A 24,131-nucleotide genomic window follows, 5' to 3' on the forward strand; every position below is an offset into this window, starting at 1 on the left:
CTATGTATTAAAGCTGCTGTTGGTAGTCGTGATATAAACATCAGTTTGGAGAGAGATTTCGACTGTCAACACTACCCAACCCCACCAGATTTCCACTACTTGTCGTGCTTGTACTATGAGGAAGTAGTGCCGGCTTCCCAGCCATTCGGGGCAACCTAGTAGGGTCCGCCACTCGACCAATCAGGACAGAGGGTCGAGGAGTAGCTCTGATTGGTCTGTGATAACAGGAACAAAGGTGAATAATAACATTGCTTGATACAAAGGCATTGAAAAACACAGAGAATTGGCCATAATCTCAAATTACTTCAATTACTGATGAGTACAGATGGGTATTATGACTTTTTGTCCAAACCCAGCAGAAAAAAATAATTGTTGTTTACACCATTCCTACCAACTGCACCTTTAAAATAGGGGAAATGTGTGAAATTATATGTTAGGTCTATGTTTTATTCAGTTGTCATTAATCAGGTTTGACCCACAGCCCCTTGGCAAGATGTGTAAGACCATACCCATTATATCTTTGAAGCAATGCCACTAAGTAGGTAAGATAAGATAAGATAAGATATAACTTTATTGATCCCCCGGTGGGGATATTCAGTTGTTACAGCAACCCAGACATAAGCACAGTCAAGAAGAAGTTTCAATAAGTAAAATAAAATAAAATAAAATAAAATGAAATAAAATAAGGTTAGATTAAAATATTCTTGCAAAATAAACTGGATACAAGCGAAAACAAAGAGGACATTTTCAATTAATGCAAAAAAAAACATGTTTATTATGCTCGAGTACCTTCAGTTCGAGAGTACTGTATATGATGTTCCTCACAATTTCCTATTAATAGATTGACTCTTCAGGCTTCAAGTCGAATGTCCAATTCGGCAGCTGAAAAATCCGAGCTTAGCGGGAGCACCTGAATGCAGCATATCGTCCAGAACAGAGTGAAGCGGATCCTGATCCTCAGAGCGGGACTGAGGGAGTGAGTGAACCTCGTGAAGAGCAGCAGACGGAGGGGGAAACTCTGTATCGGATACCTTAACGTTACATCTCTGCTTTGACTCTAACCAGGACATGAAATCTGCATTTTAAAAACGTGTTGACAACTTTCCTCCAGCCCAAGATGACGGTGGATTTTGAAGAATGTATTAAAGACTCCCCCAGATTCAGGTAAGAACATGAAACTCTGCTGCTCGTTGAACTGTTGAACACAACATTTCTGCACCAAACTGCACCATTTCTGCTGTTTGCATTGTTACATCACATCAACTCTCTTTAACATGTCATGCATTTTCAATTTCTCCAAGTATTTACTCTGCTGTGTTGCATTTGGGGACTGAATGGAGTCACGTTGTGCTGGATTTGAATGCAGTCAGATTGTGGCTTCAAAGACAGTCGTGTCTAATAACAGTGGGCATGAGGATGAGCAATGCAGCCTTATGAGTTGTTGTCACATGGTGTGAGTAGGAGCTAAGTCATCTGGTGCACACTTTCATGCATATCCCCATTTATGAGTTTATGTATTTAAAGGTTGAAAATGATGCTCAGGAGATCACTGTGGTAAAATGCTTCATCTCTAATTCAGGAGATGTGATGGGAAATAGATGGAGGAGCATTTGAGAGGGATTCCTAATAACCATGCATTGATTTTCATTATACATGAGGGCTTTGCAAATGGATACAGGTCAAACTTGAGCTGCATGCTCAGATTTTCTCATATTGATCACTTGTTTTATTAGAATTAAATTCCCATAATGTCCCTGCACACAGCCTTGTCTTGTGATATCTTGTTTTGTCCAATACACAATCTAAAAACCTAAAATATGTACTGCACTTTCACATAAGGCAAAGAAAAGGAGCAATAACTGATAATTTCTTTGAGTCTTGTGCTTTAAAGTGACCTCATTATTGTGCAAACCTGGTATCAGCTCTAAACTTTAAACGGTGTCAGTAAGCGTTGGATCAGAGGAAACTGAAGGCTTCCCCACACAGCCTGCTCCAAAGCCCCTGACCGCCATGCACCAAAGGTTACATAAATAAGGCAGGAATTTTCTACACCCACATCTGAACCTGGTCCTCTGCTCCCAGAGAGTCCAGAGCCCTCTCTGAAGCTGTGAGGAATATGGAGTGGTATTGGATTCTTTAAACAAAGAAACCGGCCAAAACAACAATGTAAAGAAACTCCATTACAAGTTGGATCTAAGCTTTCATGCTTGTTTTGTTAATGTAAGAAAGTAGCTACAATCACAGTTTGAACACCACATCCAACACTGAAAACGAGATCTTAAAATACTGAATTATGTTTCCTAAACAGACTTAAATTGAAGATCAGTGTTTAAGGAAATGTGCCTGGAGCTGTGATGGCTAAACCATTTGTTATAAATGGATAAGATAAAGAAAAGGAGGTTAAAACTTTCATGAAACTTCTTAAATGGGAGTATTTTCTAGTTCTGCTAGTAGTGGATTAAAGGAAACCTTTGAGGACTTGGGCTCTGAAATGCTGATGAATATTTTCACCATATTCTCCAAGTGAATGTGTAAAATGATCGTGTAATATCAATCAATCAATCTTTATTTATTTAGCGCCAAATCATAACAAACGTTATCTCAAGACCCTTTTACAAGCATATCAGGTCTAGACCGTACTCTATGTTAATTATTAACAAAGACCCAACACCAAGACAGGATAAGATCCAGTCCCCTCTTACAGACAGGACTCAGTCTGATCTCATCTTAATCCACCATGAGCAGAGCACTTTGCAGCATTTAGCAAGTTACAGTGGCAAGGACAAACTTCCTTTAACAGGCAGAAACCTCCAGCAGGACCAGACTCATGTTAGACACACATCTGCCTCAGCCGAGTTGGAGAGAGGGATAGAGGAGAATAAGAGAGAGAGATAAAGGAAGTAGCAGATTTATTGATAATGAAAGTAGTCCTTAGTTGCAGCTCTAAGACTCACTTTCTCACACTAACTTCTTCCCTCTGAGGATACAAACCCTGTAACCTTGAATCAAAGACTTCCTGAGCGGCACCTTGATGACAGCCATCTGGATTTCAGGGACGTCTTAGAAAGTGCTGAGTGAGGGATATTTGCATTAACCAGCTCCTTCCTTGTTTCATATGCTAAACAGCAGGCTGCAGAAAGACTAACTAATACAGCTGTGAGAAGCTTCTCTGTTAAGATGCATTCATGAACAGTTGGATGAAGTTATTTCTTATCTGACCAGAGCTGTGAGTGTGGAATGATAACATGCCTCCTCCTCCTCCTCCTCCTCCTCCTCCTCCTCCTCCTCCTCCTCCTCCTCCTCCTTGTGTACTGTACAGATGTTTCTCCTTAGCTGTACAGGATGACCTCTAGACCTTGCATGAAACTTCCCTATCAAATTATTTCCCTTTTAAAATTCTGCTTTATAAACTGTCTTATTCTTGGTCCACGCTTGTGCTAACGAGGCAAGAAACGAGGCACGTGAGAGCGTATCTCATACACCATTAATGAGACGATGTTCTCAAACCATTTCACCTCATTTCAACTTTTCATAATCAACCCTCTTTTACATTTTTTAGAACATCTGTGCTCGTCTTATCTGTGAGCAGGGAGACTGACTCATTTGCTGTTATACGGATGTCTCTGTGTGTTTAGCTTCTCAGTAAACTGGTCTGTGTGTAAAGTTCAGGACTTCATTTTTATCACTCACTAACACACAAGCACACATACAGCAGCAGCTCTGGTCTGTAGTACCTCACAATAATTTTAGTGTTTATTATTAGTGTTGCTGATTGCAGTAAAACTTATGAGAAATGTCATTTTTGGTTGTTTCAATGCCTCATTTTTCTTCCTTGCAAACATGGGGAAACATCCCCCAGTCTCAGGGCCACATTAAAGGTTAAAATTGGACCATTAATGCACAAAAACCCTATTTCTAAGGGTTTCTTTATATAGCTCATTGGTCATCATTGATTAAAAGAAGCAGCAAATCCTCTATTTAAGGATCTGATACAATAAAAAATATTGGTATATGATTAATTAGTTATCTAAAAAGTTGGTGATTAATTTAGATTTCAATCAACTTAACAACTAAGCGATTAGTCATTGCAAAATAAACAGCAAATCCTTACTTTAAAAGGAATCAACTAGCAAATTGTTTGACATTTTTTGCTATAACAAGTAGTACAACAATTAATTGATTATCCAAAAGAGTATGTAAAGTAATCAGATTTGATTCAACTAAATGATTAATCGATTAATTGATAATAATCGATGTTAAAGAAGCAGAAAATCCTTTATCTGAAAACCAGGAACTAGTAAATATTTGACATTTTTGCTTAGAAAATCTGTGAATTATCAATCATTGCCCCAAATAGTTGGTGATTCAATTAGATTTCAATCAACTAAATGATTAATTGATTAATCATTGACACCAAATTCTCATCTTCAGGAGCTGGAGCAAGCAGATGTCACATTTTTCTCAAAGAAGTAGTGAAACAATGAATCGATGATCCAAATAGTATCTGATTTTATCATATTTGAATCAACTAAATGATTAATCAATTGATCGATGTTAAAGATGCAAAAAAATCTACCCTTTTTAGAACCTGGAACTAGCAAATGTTTGACATTTTTGCTTAGAAAATCAGTGAATTATCAATCATTGCCCAAAATAGTTGGTGATTCAATTAGATTTCAATCAATTAAATGATTAATTGATTAATCGTTGCAGAAGTGACACCAAATTCTCATCTTAAGGAGCTGGAATCAGAAATTGTTTGACAATTTTGCTTCATAAAATGAGCGAAACAATTAACTGGCTTTTTAAATAGTTTATGACTGATTTAAGATTACAATCAACTTAGTGATTAATCGATTAATCGTTGCAAAAGAAACAGAAAATCCTCTATTTAAGAAGCTGGAACCAGCATTTGCTTGACGTATCTGCTTCAAAACGTTGTGAAAGGATGAATCGATTATCACAATAATTTGTTATTAATCCAGATTTCAATCAACTAAATGATAGTTTGATTATTGGCTGCAAAAGATGCATCAAATCCTCTTTTTAAGTAACTAGTACAAGCAAATATTTGACATGTCAGCTTTAGAAATGAATGAAACACTCAGATTGTTTATCAAGTGTTTAAAAAATCAACTATGTTCCAAACAATAAAACTTTGACTTGATCGTAGTTGCAGCTTTAGCATACTATTCAGTTTGTTTTGAATAGTAAACATCATTTTAAATCTCTGTAATCTGCTTCCCAGGCTGTTTACATGACCAGAAAAGACACTGAAAGAGGCAAAGTAAACTCCAGTTCATGCAGCCAGTGAAGCCTGTAACAGTGTTTTCACAGAGCATTCAGACAGGTCCTTTGTAGGGCTAAAAGCAGCGCTCTGTGGTGTTATGTAACAACCCTGGAGGTGGATGACTGGAAGACAGCGACAGGCACACAGCACAGGAAAATCAAGGTTTTCTGTGTTAGTTTTGGCCTGACACTCTGCTTCACACATCAAATCAGGCAGGAAATCAGCTCTGCAGTTATCTCACATGTCCCAGGCTTCTCTGCATGTCAAAACAAGCCTGCAACATAAACGACATACAGAAGAGCTTCTTCTTCTTCTCTCCTTTGAAATCTGTAGTGGAGGCAGTTCCCAAACATCACAATGAATCACCAGTCCAGTTTGAGGTCTGACGATCTGTTGTACAAACTGTTCTGTGTTTAGTCTCTATGGATACTCAGACTTGGACAGATGTGAGGTTGCAGCCGGCCGGTGATGCGTCTCTCTCCACATCTGTTTTGAGCGAGTGGTTTGTGATGGTTACATGGCTGCAGGAACTTTGTGTGTTTGTGTTTGCTCCTGCACAACATTGGTGACACGCAACGTTTGAGCTGTTTTCTCCCCACTGACGTGTTAGTTTGAGGTCACACTCACACACTGCTGAAGGACAATACTGAGGGACCAGGCGGCAGTTTGATCTGTTGTATGCAGATTGGCTGAAAATGGAAAATTGTGAGCACTTTGAAACACTTTATTCACAGATGCTGTGTTCAGTTTGAGCTGGGAAGTCTGAATTTCTATGTTCCCTGTCAGATATGTAAACTTGAAGCCCTTAGAAAGAAAAATAAATGCCTATTCCAATCTGAAAATCCAAGATTGCTGCTCCATGCATCAAACAAAAACAGCTTTTTAAGCAGAAACATAGTTTTTTAGCACATCTGTCTTATTTGTGCTTTGTTAAATAGTTCTTAAACACTGTTTAATGTCTCTGGACGTTGTTATCAGTAGTTGTTGCTAACTTCAAAAGAGAACCCTACTTCCTTCAGCCTCTTTAACTAAGAAACTAACACACCTCCTCAGATAAAGGCAAGGGTGCTATTTTTAAAGTGTAAATACAAAGAACACTGGTCACACCATGGAGTAACATTAGCTTAAAGGGCTAATGGTGAGCCGCTGTTGCTAGCAGGCTCATCATTAGCTTAAAAACTATATTTTCTGGAGCTTATATCTACAGTTTTTTTCTCACTCTTCTGCCATTTGGTTTGTCATTGTTCACTTTGTTCTTTTATAGAACAAATTTGTTCTCTAATGTTTGCTAAGCTATAGGCTTAGCTTATGGACAGTTGTTAGCCTAGCTTGTAAGCTAACAAGAAAATAAGTCTGTTATCAAAGTTGAGCAGCAGAGCTGGATTACTGCATTTGTTACTTCTTCTAGCCAACTAATACTAGTGTGATGTGTCAAGCAGATATTTGTCCAGGTTTAGTTTAGCTTAGTTTATTCACACACATCACCACGAATATACATCTATATCTATTCAGTAAACATTTCAAAATGGTTGGATGTGTGGAAAGGGGTGACCCCAAGGAAGCTATTTAAAGCTTTTAATAGGGGCCTGGTAGGGATGCACCGATACCAGTATCGGGTATCAGGCCGATACCATGCGTCAGTACTTGTACTCGTCAAAGCACATCAAATACCACGACACCTGATACCACTTTACGGCACAAAGTTAGCTTGTTATTGGTTGAGCAGACAGGTAGTGTAGGAGGAGCAATGTCAGCGGTTTGGTAATACTTCAGCATTTAATGAGGATGACAAAAGAAAAGCGAACTGCAAAATATGCCCTGCTAAACTATCTAGAGGAGGGAAGAAAAATAGCTCCTTCAACACGAGCAATTTGATAAAGCTCCTTGAAGAACCAGCACAGCCTGAAGTTTGAGGAGTTTGCTAAAGTTAGCAGCGGGAAACAGCTACAGCCAACTTTGCAGCAAATGCTGAAGAGAAGAACTGCAGTGTTATTATGAAGTACTTGGATCGGTACTCAGTATCAGTGATTACTCAAATTTAAGTACTTGTACTTGGTCTGACAAAAAGTGGTATCGGTGCATGCCTAGTTGCTGGGTTGATCGTGTTCCCACTGCCAATGAACCGCACCAAGGTTTGTTTGGAAGTGAGCTGAAACCACCTCTTTTAGGCGATCTGGACTTGCTTGTTATCTTCGGTATCGATCCGAGCCGAGGACCCTTGTTTCAGTACAACATCACCAAATGATCCCAGTGTGAAAGCACTCAAAGAATCATCTGGAACCTTAATTTTTCCTGGACTAAGACTACTGCCAAATCCCTTTGAATCTCTGTTAAGACAGAGCGTCAAAAGCAAGGACCTCCACTCTTTTATTTAGAAGTTTTGGTTAGTTAGGATCCACTCAAAGCCTTGGAATGTTTTTTTTCTAGCACTTAAATAGAGCTTTAGCGGATGTGGTGGACTTTCAGAGTTCTTGCTGGTCCGTTCATGTGTCCTGTCAGTCCTTCAGCAGAATATGACTATTGTCCAGAGAGCTTCTTGCTTCCTCTGAGAGACAGACTCTTTTCTCTGTGTCTGAAAGGCTCCGGGGCTCAGAGAGTCCCGATGATCCGTCCTCTGTTCCCATGTGAACAGCTGGGGGGCGGAGAGCCGGAGAGCCGGGCAGGGCTGACTTCATGCTGATGTGTTTGTCATTGAGTCACAGAGCGGAGAGCTCTGACAGGCGGGGGAATCCAAGGCCATTGACCTGTGGGACTCGCTGCTGCGTCTGTGAGAGAACCAATGGATGGGTGGATTTGTGACACAAAGTCAGATGACAGGTTGAATGGGAAGGGGGGGGTCTTTGTCAAATTCCAGGAGATGTCTGGTACGGAGGAATTCAGAGCTTCTGTTGTGATGTTCTGCTGATGACGTCTTGATTATGGACTTCAAAATGAAAGTTTCAGAGGCGTGATGGCGTGCAGACATCAGAGGTTGCAACTGAGGCGACAAGGGCGAGACAAGATCACTGTGAGCCGGCACAGCAGGCTGGGTGGAACAGGACTCTGTGTGCATATTGGAGTGTGTGCATGTGGCTTCCACTGTGTTTACCTCTCATGCTTCCACGCCTAACTCAATGAGAGCGTTTATTTGGACTTGAGGCATCATATCCCGACTTCAGAGACCAGAATAAGCCTTTATCGTCGTCCTCAGCGCTATGATGGGTGTTTTGCTCGAGTCAGGAGGACACTGTATTGCCAAATCAATATTTCGTCCCACCCTAAAACAGAGTAGAAACGTATGCAGGCTGTATTTGTTGATGACCTGGAAAGTACCTGACTTGTTTTGCCTCTGGATTTTTTATTTCCAACCATCTGTTTCTTTCTCTGTGGGAAAGGATTTTTATTGCAGGATTACATCAACGACTTCATGTTTTATGCACATTCACTCAGAAGAACTCGGAGCCAAAGACGGCCGACTACAAACATGTTTTATGTCCAAGCCGTGTAGATTCAGATGGCCTTCAATGCTCAGAGGACTCGTGTTGAACTCCAGGCGTCCGGTTCACCTCAGTCCATGGTTGTGGAAACCATTCCTTGCCGGTTGGAGGACGTTGTTGCTTCTTCTGTTTTGCTGGAAGATCTGCTCCTCCAGCTGCATGGAGCTGGAAGGGATTCCTTCTTCTCTGCCGACTGTGTGGTCTCGTTGCTTCTGCTCTAATTCAGACTGACCTCCTTCCATCTTCAAATCTGTGTCAGTGGTCCTTCTGTTCAGTGCTCCTCTCAACACTTTGTAGGCTAAGGATGGGGGCTGACAACTGATGTTACTGGAAAAACAACACTTGTGCTGGTATAGAGCTGATCCTAGTCACATCTATCGCTTCATGCAGCTGCAACCAGACCGTAATCTCTACAGACAAGTGTTCTGTTGCATGTGTGATGACCGTAGATAATATATTTTCCAATTATTTCTCATCAATGCTCCTCAATCATATAGCTTAAGGTTTAAATTCTTAGAACAAAACCCAAATATACAAGATACAAACTGGAATATTCTCAGAGGTTTAAGTCAAATTTAGCTCCTGTATATCCTATATTTCTTGTAATTGGGTTAGCTTCATGGAAACACAAACACTGAGGCTTGCACCTTGAGAAAATTGGTGTATTTGCACTTAAAGTGTTTTAAAAAAGTACATAAACAGACATTAAAATGGGACAAATCTCAAGTTTCACTGGTTTCAAATGATGATATATTACTATTAAAGAACACCTATGGCAAAGAAAGGTGGTGTGGTTCCTTAACCAAAATAAAGCCAAGTTTATACTTTTTAAAAAATTATTAATTTGTCACTTTAATGTAGATTTTTAAAAAATATATATTTTAAAATTTATGCCCTCATAATCCCAAAGAATATTCACAATTTCTCCATGTAAATTTGTGCATCTTTCCAGGTAAATTTCCTACCTTAATCTCAGAGAATAATACATTTTTCTTAATAATTTTTAAACTATATTTTAGCTCCAGTGTCCCTAATTCTCAGTTTTTGCAATAAGGTCTAAACCCTCCAAAAACCAAAGCCTGTATCGTATTTAGCATCAGTCTAATGACCTCTGCTTAAGTGCATCACATGCATTAAACTCATGCTCTGCCATCGTCTCCCCCACCCACTCGACTTTATTCTGCTATTTTAATTTTCATCCTCGTTCTTGATTTAATGACCCAGAAAACCCAGTGGCGCTGGCCTGCGGGCGTTTTCACCATCTTGTTAAGGGCGCTCACTGAGCACTAACAGCACTAGCGCTGGCGGCTCCAGGTAATGAAAGTGACAGGGATTACGGCGGCAGGCAGTGTGTCTTAATCAGGGATTGGCCCACATTCTTCTGCTCAAATCCCTGGACAGCAAGGTGTCACACCTGGAGGCTTAGTGTCCCAATTGGTGTCATCCTGATGTGAAGGGCTGCAAACAGATCTAATGATGCAGAGAGCAATATGATTTCTTTATCACAGTGATGTTGCCCTCCTACTGAGGCGGCTCAGCACCATTAGCTGAAAGAAAGCTTTCATCTTTTTAAAAATGAGACCAGATGAAGGGTTTTCCACCAGGATCCAGAGCATATAGAAAAAAAAAACACCAGTGCATATAGATCATCATTGTAGAGAGTTAAACCAATGCAGTTTGATGCAGAAGTGCTGCTGTACAACTTACCTTCAGGGGTGTTTGCTTAGCACAGCATGATACAGAAAGGTGTTACTGTTAGATAGACCACAATGAAGTTAGGATTTAATCCATTACTGTTGTATGCAGATGATCAACTTGTTTTCAGTGAGGTGTATCTAATAAACCAGCCGCTCATTGTTCATCCTCTAATTAAACACCTTCTCAGAAACTCTCTCCAGATAGTAGGGATGGGCATTTCAAGCCAAAATAATCAATAATCATTGGCATCTATTTGACGACTATTCTAATAATCCCGCCCCCTATTTTTACATTTTACAGCCATGCTCAGTCTCTGGAAATATCTGTATAGTAGTGTGAGATTCAGAAACAGAGAAAATTGCTGCGACTGTCGCTGATGTCTTCTTCTTCTTTTGCTATTTAATGCAGTTAGCATTCTTCTTCTTCTGTTTGCTTTAAGACTCTCTATATCCACCGTTTGGCGGGAACACTGTATTTACCACAGGGTCGATCAGCATTCTCCATTGATGCCCCGAAATCATGAAATACCCTCCAACAGATTTTAAAGCTGACATCCATTCCCTCTTTTGCAGAATTTAAGACGTTGATCTCCGACCACTGTGTCTCAAATTGTATCTGTTTTAATTCATATATTATTTTGTGAATGATTGTGTGTGTTTGTTGGCTGTTTCTAATGTGCCTGTGATTTCAACGGCATTGGAAATGAGGTAAACATCAATGTCTTTTTGAGAATAAATAAAGGTTTTGAATTGAATTGAATGTACAACCAGGCATTGGTAGAAACCTTGAAGAATGTACTTTAAAAATGAGAAAATATTTGAAGTAACTCTTAGATTTTTGTGAATGACTATTTAAATATTGGAAAATCATTGCCCATCCCTACTATACAGAAAGGTTTTACTGTTAGATAGACCACACTGAAGTTAGGATTTATTCCAAGACTCTTGTATGCAGATGATGAACTTGTTTTCAGTGTTTTCGTCCTGTCAGTAAACACCTTCTCAGACACTCTCTCCTGGTAGTCGTTCATAGTTTTGTTCCTGCTTGCTCAGGTGAACAGTCACAATATTTGCTTTTGTGAAGAATGATTAAAAAAAGCTATATTTCCATTATTTTAAATCTCAGAACCCATCAGTTATTGTCTGACAACTTTACAGCCTCTTGGAGTGATTACTAACATTTTGGGCTTCCATTGTAGCCAAAGCTTAGCAATGAAGGACTTCTGGCCACAACTTACTTTTCTGTGTGTTAACGTTCAGCTTGCAACTAAAGAAACAAGGATGAAGTAGATGTTGAGAAAGAAAGTTGAAGAGAGGATTGTAAGCTGCACATATCTGGTCAATAACTGAGGTCCTTTACCACTTCTGCACAGACAAGAGATTGTGAATCTGCGTTTAAAGTTTTCTTCTGGAAATCCCCAAACGCTGTTCCCTCCCAATGTGACATTAGAGGTTCAGACAAACAAGCTGTTGTTATGAGATATAATGGAAGCATGAAAACAACCAATTTCTCCCCAAAATTAGCACCATGGTTGAGTCAGAAATCACTCTTTCTTGCATTGTTGCATCATGGTCCTATGTTTTTTCATTTGACTTTTTTTTGGTGTCTCTTTGAAGGCACAAAGTAGTTAAAAATTACACTTTCAGAGTTCATACACTGAATTAACTGGGGGAGGGTAAATATGGGGCTGTCTGGAGTCATTTGAAGACTGATGATTAATGCAGCCTGTGGGTATGTTCCAATAAATGAACATGGTCTTTGTGCTCATCGATGCACTTGCATCTAAAAGCCAAGAGATGCAAGGATGGAGCAGAAGTGAACAAATAAAATACATTTTAGTCCCACTTGTGCTCATGCAAAGTTGCAGCATTCACCTTCATTTTCAAGGCTTACCAAAAGCCAGAGCCATGTCTCCTGAGGACGCATTGAAGACACTTGAAGATCCTCCGTGGCGGCGAAGGCGCACCCACTTCAGAGCCAGACGAGCGATGATGCAAGGGAGGAAAAGTTGGTGTAATGAGATGACACCATGGAGGAAAATGATTGAAAAGGGCTGTCATGTGCAACTCTCATCTGTGCCCGCTACCAGACAATGGAAGAGTCCAAACATGATGTGAACTTCATCACATGTTGTACGTCAGAGGTTGCAAACTGCAGGAAATGTTTGTGTAGTCTCCCTCATTAGGTCCGTCATACTGTATCCATATCCAGGAAGTTAATTTGTGTCGATGGGGACTAATCCCTGGGTGAAATGCTTTGGGACAGAGATGATGTCATCACTGAGCCTTTTGTGTTGAGGGACGGGTCTCCCTGCGTGAGTCTTGGCTGTCCCTCTCATTTCATCTCACTGAAAAGCAAGACGCCTCACACACTGATCCCACAAAGAGCCACAGAAAGCACGGCGCTACATCCTGCGCTCTGTGCTAATCTGCTTCAGTCTGACATCCTGAGTGATGTGAAAGACCTTGAAACCAGTCTACGTACAACAGGGCCAGAGTGGGAACAGTTTATTAAGTCCAATGAGATCTAATAGCCAAAGCTGGACTCATTTCCTCTGGTCTCTCATTCGAATCAGCCATCCGGTGTTGCCACAGGTTGCGCATGCTGTGCCACAGACATTGAATCAGCACTATGGCAACATCCTGAGCCCTTAATGATGGATGAGTTGAGTGAATTGGCATTAGTATTCCTATCACAACACATGGTGAATGAGACCAGCAATGACTAATGTGGAGCAGGGGTGTAAGAAAACAAGAGTTGGGCCAGCGAGTGCAGAATCACACACGCACACACACACATACACACATGCAGCAACACACGGAGGAGATTTTAACGCTGATAACACAAGCCTTCGCATTTTTTAACTTCACAGCATGGCTGAATAAAATTGCACACAACTCAGCATTTGTTTTCCCTCACAGATTGGATTATGGTAACGGAGAGGGAACATCTGATCTCAATTCTGTTTGGCCGTAGATATCACATTTCTTGTGCTGCTCAGGAGAGAAAATCCACTTTCCCCTTGATATGTCAGAGACGAGCCTCGGTTTGCTGCCTCATCCTGTGTTTTTTTCCCAGGACAGCAAAGATGGAAACATCTAGAGTCATGTGAGAAATGTTTAAAATGTGTGTACCAGAGCACGGCTAACAACAGGTTGGTGGAATCCGTCATATTTCGATTAGCATCATCTGTCAACCCTCAACCCTCCCTGACCCTGAATGGAGGGAGTTAAGCCTGAGCTGCAACGTGACTTCATGAATCTCTGCTGGTGATTCTGAGTTAATGTAAATAGTCCGATAATGTTCCTGATGGATTATCCATACTGTTAAGTAGAGCTGTTGGATGTAGGAGAGGCGGGTGTAGTGCAACAGGACAGACGCACAGTTGATCTCTCCCTCTCTAGCCTCATCAGTCATTCTTTGTTGTTTTAAAGGTGACATATTATGCTCTTTTTCATCAAAATATATTGGTCTAAGAGGTCCCCAAAACATGTCTTTAAAGCTTATGCTAAAAAAAACCCCACTTTGAAATCAGAGTTTGGTATGCCTGTAAACGCCTCTTTTTCAGCCCTGCTCAGAACAGGCTGTTTTCTGTGTCTGGCCCTTTAAATGAGAATGAGCTCTCTGACCACGCCCCCTCAGGAAGTGGATGTGGCCTCGGCTGTCCAGCACGTTGATCTAATGTTTACATGTTGGCTTAATATACGCGTTACTTCAACCCTCTGAATTTGATCCAGAATCTGATCCTGACGGAGAGGCGCCTGCAGCAGGACCTTTCTGAACCATTGGTCACAGATTTAGTGTTTCTTGTTGTTTTATTTGTCAGCATGTCGACGTGTGTCTTGGTACACAGCGACAAACATGTAGCTATGTGGCTATGCTAACTAGCGCTAGCACTTTTCCATGATAAAGAAAAATCATCCACTAGATCTTCAAATCTGCAGACGTGGGGAGTAAAACCGACCTTTGCGTTAATTAAGACAGCCTACAACTAGCATGCCTCCCTCTTAAGCTCCTTGTTAGCACACATATGTCCAGGGAATGAAAAAGGAGGAGGGGTTAAGTTGTATTTTATACAGTCTATGGGCTGAACAAGCTCCGAGCTCTGACTTCCGTGACAGACCGGATGGTGTTGTGACGTATGAAAAACACTGAAAACTGAAACAGCTCGTTTCAGCACACATTTACAGAAAGGTGGAGAAATCAGAACAGGGGCAGAATGGATTTGTTTCATTTTCGGGGGGTTTGTAGACAGGGACACATATTTCAGGTAGAGAACCATTAAAAAGTTGATTTTGCATGATATGTCACCTTTAATTTAAGGTATATATTCTAACACAAGTCTGTTAAATTGGAAGCTACAGCCTGTTTGTTTTGCTCACAGCGTGTAAAAGCAGCATTAGAAAGATGCCCAATTTTCTCAGCAGATAACGACCACATCCCTCCCATCTTATGGCCGATCTCTGAGCTTTTTTTAGTGCCGCACATGCAGAGATCTGCCCTCCAGTAAAGTGTACCATGAGGAACTACTCTCTGAGTTTGACTCTTTGGTTGTGGCTGTGCGTGATTTGTCAGTTGACTCACAAACAGCAGACACAATGACCCAATTTAGCCTCATTCCGGGATAAATAAAAACAATCTAGGGCAAATAAAAAAAGGCTGGATGGAGAGTTATGACTAACAGATTGTTCTGTTTAATGTCGAGTCTCTCAAACGTCTCCCTCGATGACCCGGCTGCTCGGAAATGCGTGATCTCGGGGGGGAAAGTGGCTCGGTATTTCCAGGTGTGTCAACATCAGCCTATGCCATATCTTTATCTCGCCATGGGTTGTTAAATGGCATGAATTTATTGGAAGAAGAGGGGATTTCAACCATAAAGAGGTGCGTTTGTTGCCATCTTTTTAATGCAAATTAATTTAACAAATGAAGAAAAGTGAGAGGATGAGATAAAGTTTGAAATCATCCGGCTCCACAAGCACTTAACTCTGTCTCGGCTCAGTTTTGAAATGCTGAATCACACGTGTACAACCATCTGTTTTTGATTAGTTCCATCCCTGCCTCATACTTCTCTTCCCCTTTTCCGTCCTCTCTGCCTTCCTCTGGGTGCGGGGGCAGGCTTCTGGTCGACACTGGGCCAGAACCGGGTCCAGGGACAGGCCAGGAAATGCGTCACTCCGCATAAATATTGAAAGCAGGTTCAGGGTAAAGGGCGAAACCCCGGGGAGACGATATGTGTGAGGAAGTCTCTGACGCTCCCACTATGACACCCAGCACTGAGTCACAACATTAACCTGAAACACCCTCAAAGATGTTCCAGAGTGAATAAAAACTGAGATGATTGCTCACCACAAGAAGAAGTATGATTTTGTACTTGGCTTTGCTTTGTTCCAGAAACTTCAACAATCCTATCTCTCTGACAAAACGTGTTGAAAACATAGAAGTTGAAATGTTTATTTATACATTCAAAGAGCAGGCAACATGAGGCGACATTTGTTTACAGCAAGAATGAAAAAGTTCCTTCAACAGGCAGAAAACTTGAGCAGGACCAGACTCATTGGTGCATCTGTCTGCTATAACTGGATGGGAGTGGTGGGATCCCACAAAGAACATGAACAACCAGAACAACAGCAGACTTTTGACAGTAGCCTTATTCATGCAATGCCAGTAGTAGTAAATCTAATAATAGAACAGTGGTTGTATTAATACAGTAATCTGATGAACTACAAATTAAACAAAACGTTTCTTCTCCATCTCAGTCGTTAGTTACAGACTCTTTTTTGAGGGTTTTGGACAGCTGGTAATTTAAAGAAACCATCGCCAAAATACATGAAAACAAGTCTTGGGACGTGAGGTTAGAGGCAGAACTACTTCTCAGATTTCTCTCCTTCTTCTGTGTCATAACACTCGTAAACCCAGTGTTTGTTCTAGGAAATTTTGAAGGTCATTCTTCAGACATCCTTTATTAGAATGTATAAAGACAAATGATGAGTCAGAGCCCTCATTTTTAGGTTCCCAAACTGTCATAAGTTGAGTCACTGTATGAGACATAAATCCAGCTGTCTGTTGCTACAGTACGATACCATAGGATACAACACAACCTGACACAATCTTATAAGATACCATATGATGCAGTACAACAAGACAAAATATTACACATTCTGATACATTACAATATGAATAGATAGAACAAAGTCCAACACAATCTGACATGACATGGCACAATACAATGAAACACGATACTATACAACACGATCCAACACGATGCAATTCAGTATGATAAGATACAACGCGATACAAGACGATACGATATGACACGATACATTACAATACGGTACAGTATGATACAACACAATACAGTATGATACCATACAATACAGCACGATATGATACGATACAACACAATACAATACAGCAGTGGTTCTCAAAGTGAACCATAGTGTGGGGGTCCGTGAAATAATTAGAATACATTTCTAATTAATTATAAAATTGTGCTGTGTCATTAAAAACACCATATATACCATTGTTTTGATATCATTTAGTGGCTCGAAAGGATATGCCAGTCTTGCTACTGTTAATTTTCTGAAAGCTTTTAAGATCAATTACTTGAAAAGTATAAATGCTGTCATGTTGAGTCCACAAGGAATGAAATGACCCTCTGTTTTAAAGTATACAAGTGGTATTTACTTGATTCAAATTGAAGTGTTATCTGTTTATCACTATGGTACAGGTCTGAAGTATTTACATTGATACGTTTTACAATACAAATAGTTCCAAGGGCAACTAAGAGTGCAAATGGTAGTAAGCATGTGCTTAATCTATGATATAATTATGAGGGGGTCCTTGGAAAATGTTCTCACCTGTAAGAGGTCCCTGGCTGCAAAAAGTTTGAGAACCCCTGCAATACAGCATGATTCAACATGATACAACTCGATAAGATACAACACAAAATGATACGGTACAATACAACATGATACGAATCAATACAATATGCTAGGACACAATACGATACAATATGAAACCATACTACATGACACAACAGAATATAATACAATACACCCTAATGTACCCGGAGTGAAACCTGTGGTACACCTAAAACCTACTGTATATATCCCATGCTTTGCAAAAAACACAACCTTAATAGATCAACAAAATAAGAAAGACTTTGAAGTCAGTGCACAAACTTCTCAATGTAAGGGAACTCTCCTCCTAACATTACAAACTGAACATCAGTGGTGGACTTTCTTTTGGTTAGTTGACTTGACTAAATGTACAGACACTACTTTGGTCACATTTCATCTAGATTAACTTGTGATGGATATTTTGATTATTGTTTAACTTCAACAGATGAAATATCTAATCAGTTAACTTTCATGTAATCATCAGATTAATGACATTAACTCACGGTTAGTTGCAGCCCGGTTTGGATCACTGTCTTTGGACTCAGATCAGCCTGAGTTTGGCATTCCTCTGCACTCGTGTTTTTCTGCCTGTTTTTGTGGATGTTTGTTGTGGTTCTCTCTGGAGAGTGTGGTTTGGTGAAGAGACCAATGGGCCGTGACTCGACTTCATCTTTCTCACAAAACTGTATAATTCAGCTGTTTTCCTCTCTGCTCTGAATCTGGCAGATCTGTTGGAGCTGGAGCTCTCCAGAGAGCTGTTTTCAGTGCCATGTGTCAGCCATCCTATGCTTCACTTCATTGTTTGCTGCACTTTGTCGCTGCTGATTTTTTTTTTATGTTGGATTTTTCTTACATAATTTGTGGGTTCCACAAAGGAAAATTAGCAAAGAATGGCTGTTATTGTCTTTTCCTTTCTTCCCACATTGGAAGCTCCCATCTGAGGTTACGCAAGAGAAATGTCAGGCTTCGGTGTCCACGACTTTCCAGTATCCTCCCCGTCTTTTTCTCCAATTCGTGCTTCCCTGATGATAGCATCAGGGTCCGATCAGCTCTTTTCTGTTGACACAGGACTTTCATCAACACTCAGGTTTGGTTGAGTGATGGGAAAGGGGTCGCAGGTCATGGAGGGGAGCCAGGGAGTGACGTCAGACCAGAGGAAACACCTGAGGAGGAAGTGACACCTCCCCTGTTTTCTTTGACTGTCTCTTAGTCAGCTGTCCTAACAATGTGACACTTCTATATGTATTGCGCTCCGGAAAATGTATGGAAATTTCCAGAGGGGGTGCATGAATGAACACAAACATCCAAATCTGACTTTATCTCAACATTTTGACAAAGGCAGATGAAGCCAAAGCAGCTGCCCTTTAGATTAATGGATTCAGGAAGGACATGTCATGCAAACCCCTCGACAGACTCACCACTAGCGGAGACTCCTGGTTGTCAGTGAATCATCCACGGTCTTAGTGTGAGAGAGGCTATGATGTACGAACAAACCCAAGCTCCGCTCCAGAAGCTGATTGGAAACATGACTCTGTTCTCTCCACTGCATCTCCGAGGCACTTTCATAAATTCTGGGTTAAATATAAAACAACAGACGTCCACATCAACTTTTCATGTTTCCAGGCTGTTTGGAGCAAAAGGGATGTATCAGCATAATTCATACTGAAGCTGCTTGTGGTTTTGAGCTGTTGTTTCTGTGTGCAAACGTCTCTCAAGCTCTCAGACAGGAAGGAGCTGAATGCTTCACACGTCTGGTATGCCTTTCTAGTGCAAGCCAAGCTGCATGTTTAGCCCACAAAAATGCCGGGAAGACTCCCAGCTCAGCCCCACCACCGCTGGACACATCACGCCTGTGTGAGTGTGTGAGTGTGTGTGTGTGTGGGGATTTTCGCTGAGGGAAATCAGCTATTTCAACAGAATGTCAGGGTGTACAATGTAGGATTTGCGCTCTTTTCTGCACCCCGGAAAAAGGCTGAGGAGCACTGTGTCTGTAGGCTTTATTGTCCTGCTCCCTTCAATGGGACATTGTCCAGACCGGTTCTCACAGACTAGGCCTCTTCTGAGACCTCCTCTCTCTCTCTCTCTCTCTGTGTGTGTGTGTTCTGTCTTCATCATCGTGCAGAATATCTACATCAACGTTTCTGTGTGTCGCTGTCATCCCGGACCACCCTGAGTTAATATAAACCCGCATCACCAGCTGAGGCCTCTCATATCCTGACCGCTGTGTTTCTCCTGTATACTCAACATCAACATCATCCTTCCCCACCCACTTTCACAATACTTGTTGTGACGTCCGACACATCCCTTTGCGTCCCATTTAATAACAGACACACCAGTTGAGACTGTCCATTCATGCCTGCTTCCCTTGTGATGGTGCACAGGAAGCCCTTAGCCTCAGACTGACTGAGGTGTGGTTTTAAATGCTGCTGTTGTTGTGCTGAAAGGGTTAATCTATGTCACATTTCCTCTACATGAAGTCTTTGTTGGCTCCCAGTCTGAAGTGCCATTTCCCCATGGGCTGTGGTGGCCTAATTGCACGATCTCCCCCCAACCCCACCACCGCCACAAATAGCTGATGGGGGGATGGATGGAGCTGGCATTGTATTATGCATGGTGGCTACACCCAGCTGGTTAGTCAAAAAGCCTAATTGCAGCCGATATTATAGACCTTTCCCCTCCTGTGTGCCAAATCTGTCAGTTGTGTAGCCTCGGAGGTCTGCTCAGTCTGGACTGGTTAATATTGAAAACAAGAAGTTATCTGGACTGATTTCAAAAATATTGGAGGAAATATTCTGTAAATACGGCGAACTGAGCGGCTCAATTTGCAACTCATGAACGGGGACATGAAGGTAGTCCACTCTGGACACAGTGAACATCTCACATTCTAGGAGGATCTGCAAATTATTGAGAGTTGCTGAAGCCGAAGTCAGATATACGGTACTTGGCATGGCGTATACTGCTTGATATTCCAATATAGGTGTGAACAAAGCCAGCTCTTGTGAACATCATTGTGAACGAATCAGGACAGATGGTTCTAGCTTTTAGATTGAATAATGTAGCTTTTTGAGAGTGGAGAATTAATCATTTTTTGGGTTTCGTTAGCCTTAGCCTTTTTGTTTTAAGGGATGTGAAAACTATTTCACACACATTGTCTGTTAAGCAGGTGTTCTCTGTTTGTTTGGATGTTGACGTTGAAACCTTTGCCAAATATATAAGCAACAAATAAAGTTATACACGTGTTTCTAAGTTCTTGCAGATTTTTCCCTTTGTTTAATTGGGATGTGTGGCTTTTAAACTTCATCTGTCTATGATTCTACAGTAATTCATGTAGTTTAGGAAATGTCAGAAATGGAGGGCTTGGGACTGAAGCACAGGAGGCTCTCCTGGAAATGAAATTTAGTTGCATGAAAGAAAATTAACTAGATCACTTTTTTGGACTGTGCATTAGCTCAAAATGTAAAATAATGAACTACAAACATGAAGTAGTTCATTTTAATCTGTGTGAATTAAACTTTTAGCTAGCTCACTTTAAGTGTGAACTTGCACAGCATTGTATGTAGACACCAAGCAGCAACCTCCGGCCGTGAGAATTGAAGCCGATGCTGAAGTGTTAATAACTGCAGTTCCTCGAGTGTCCACTTGGCCCTCACTGTATGGGGGGTTATTTTTTTCATAACACTGCAGTTTTGAAGATATTAAGATTACACGTTTTCCATTATGAGAGGCACAGCTCACTTGACTGACAGGTGTGAACTCTGTATCTGTTGGCTAGAAGGCTTACAGCCCGCCTCTTTACCTCGACAGAAGTTAGGTTGACTTCAGCATATCCAATATGGTTCAACACAGCGCTTCAGAAACAGATGGGTGATGTCACGGATACTACGTCCATTATTTATACAGTCTATGGTAGAGACTCAAGGGTTATACCCTTTATTCTAGTGAGAAATATGAAACTCCAAACGTGGTCATTTGCTGTTTTTCTGATCAATTTTGGGATGAAGTTTCTCTTTTTGGTTTTAGAAAATTATTTGACTTAAGCTAGATAATTATCATTCTACACTTTAAGCCCGTGACAAGAGAACTTGTATGAGTTCATTCCTTCAGATTTCACCAGCTAACATTATTCAGAGTTGCTGGAATTTGCTCAACTTGATACAATATACAACTTACTTAAGCAGATATGTTGATCCAAAAACAATGAAGGGTCCGGCACAATATCTGGAGAACAGTTTGCCAATAACACTTTTACTCAGAGAATGTTAAAAGGGCCTCTTCCATCACTTCATAGAACCAGAGCTGGAGAACAGAAACACATCTGATGGTGATACTGGGTCAAGTGTAGTTACTGGTTGTTGCATCACACCCGCAGTGTTTTATTTTCTTTCACTGATGTTTTATCCATTACAGCAACAAGAGTGAAAGCAGGATTGTTGTTCCTTCCTGTTGATGGTATCAAAGTGGGAGTTGTTGTTTATGGGATTCCCAGCATGACTTCACCGCTGACCCCGAAACAAGTCAAGGCCACGCTGGCAGGACAATCCTAACTGGACGTATTCCTATCCATTGTTTCCTTTTTCAGCTGCATTCCAGTTTGGCTTCCAAGAACAGAACGTCGAGCAGGAAGTTCAGGAGGGGAGCAACACATGAGGAGTGCTCCAGAGTACTGAATGCTGAAATAGTTAGAACTCATTGAGACCTTGGTATCCATGTAACAGAGGATTATTGTAGTCATACGCAGTATTTTTAGCTCTTTGCCTGGACCGAGTGTCATCTCGTTGATTTCTGTAATCTCCCGTTCTGCGGTTGTGGTGTTCAGAACAGACTGGAGATGTATCAGCAGCTAATAGAGCTCCGACCACAGAGCTCCAGAGACTGTTAGAGACATGAGCAGTGTGTGGAAAAGAACAAACCACATTCAATTTATCCTTCAAGATGAAATTGAATTCACAGATTTTGGTGACAGCGTTTTCTCCCCAGAGGTTTCTTCTCAAGATGAGGTCTGGAGCTTGTAGTTCTTTCATTTCAGGTTGAAGTGGTGAGTGTTTTTATGATTTATCTGTCAGAAAATCATCAAGAGTCCATCACAAATCTCACAAGAGGACATCCTATTGAATACACTGGTATGAAATAACACTGATGGGTCCTCAAAATCCATTTGTTAGTAGTTCATTGACCAAAACAAAAGTTCAAAAACTTATCTTGTTTCTTTACGTCTCTCTTTGCTTTGTATGGCAGTATCAGCTCATTGACATCCATTACTGTAGATGGAGTTCTTGTTTACTAGGGATGCAACCATTGATCAAAATCTGGTGACAAATTAGTCGCTGATTAATTTAATTGTAGATGATTAGTTGGGTATGTCATTGTGTGTTTTCTCCATGCTGAGAGTGGAAGGTTGTTTTCTAGTGCTGATTTGCTGAAGTGTGAGACATGTTGCATCCTTAATATTTCTGCAGAGAGTTGCACATGCAAAATAGTGACCAGGAAGCTACAGGTAAACAAAACATTGCAAAATTGCAGGAACCGGTGCAACACCATCACATCCTAGAGCCTCTAAAATCTGGGAGCATTTCACCATCCCCATTTCTTGGTTACCATAGGAGCATGTCAGTAATGCACGGGCATTTGAGGAGAAGGCACAGTGGACGTCTCTCTTTTTAATCAGCTGCAACATTCAGATTAACAATCCAAAGTTAGAGCCCCATATTAAGATATTTCTCTCGTTTACAGTTTCAGTCCCTCACCTTAAAAAAAGTCCTCCTAGAACACTTCATCTTTGTCTCTCTTCATCCCTCCTTTCCTCTCTTATCACTTAACATTGGAGTAAACGCTTTCCATGTTTCTGTTGCAACCACGCAAAACTAAATCACCCACTACAATGACACTGGTAATGTTTAAAGCAAAGACAGAAGTATGGCTAAAATAAAGATTTGTAATAGCATGGAAGGGTAATGTCAGATTTTAAAAGCTGATAGGTAAATAAGAGTCATTAGTGCAATTCATTGTACATTAGTTGATTGATTATTTCAATAGTTGATGACTAGTCGACTACCAAAACAGTTACAGTTACGACTACTCATTTTTACTAGTTGCCAACTTTTTCAAACAAGTAGTTTACTGGTGGTGATGTTAGAAAGAAGGAAAGAAGGCTTCTAGTGAACAGTGAAAACTGTATTCTGTAATGCAAACAGCTCAAGCATTCTGCATTGCTTACTCGTGCTAGCGTTACTCCTAATGTTAGCTGTCAGCATCAGGCTTTTCATCTTGAGATGGTTATGCAGAGGAGACATGTTCTTGTACTTCTGTACAGCCATGCACAATATTTCACCTTGGAGTTGGTGTCATCTTCAGTGAAGTACTTCCATGCATATGAATGCCATCCTGTTTCAATGTCCACGGTTCAAGTTTACTTTACTTATAATTGTAGGTTTATTTGGTTTGCATTGAATCAGCCTCCTTTTGACATAAACCAACAAACAGAACAGGACAAGACACGACAAACAAAGTGACTAAGTGCTCAGTATCAAAAAGGTAACCCTCAGTAAAAGCAAGAAATGAGCAATCAATAAGAACAGGCTAGCTGGAGCCTTTAGCAGCACTTCACAACCTGGGGTGTCCGCCATGTTATCCGCAACTAAGAATACTGTCGCCGACAGCGCCAGTGAGTGGTTAAAGTAGTCAACATGTTGTTCAGTCAGTTAGTTGTTGAAGCCTTTATTCAGCACCAACTTAAACAGTCAGTTAACTCTGCATAGAGTATTTTGCACA

General features: G+C 40.8%; 1 protein-coding gene across 2 annotated transcripts in view; it reads left to right on the forward strand.

The window, feature by feature from the left end:
- Positions 1 to 948: 948 nt before the first annotated feature.
- LOC117821927 (arf-GAP with coiled-coil, ANK repeat and PH domain-containing protein 3-like) overlaps positions 949 to 24,131 on the forward strand; it is a 105,164-nt gene continuing 81,981 nt past the window's right edge. For both annotated transcript variants that reach the window (XM_034696484.1, XM_034696485.1), the window contains exon 1: positions 949 to 1,164. In XM_034696484.1, coding sequence (XP_034552375.1) covers positions 1,118 to 1,164 — 47 coding nt within the window. In that variant the 5' untranslated portion in view covers positions 949 to 1,117. The remainder of the gene's footprint in view (positions 1,165 to 24,131) is intronic.

The sequence above is a fragment of the Notolabrus celidotus genome, chromosome 11 (genome assembly GCF_009762535.1).
Source record: "Notolabrus celidotus isolate fNotCel1 chromosome 11, fNotCel1.pri, whole genome shotgun sequence".
In the NCBI taxonomy this organism is placed as follows: domain Eukaryota; kingdom Metazoa; phylum Chordata; class Actinopteri; order Labriformes; family Labridae; genus Notolabrus; species Notolabrus celidotus.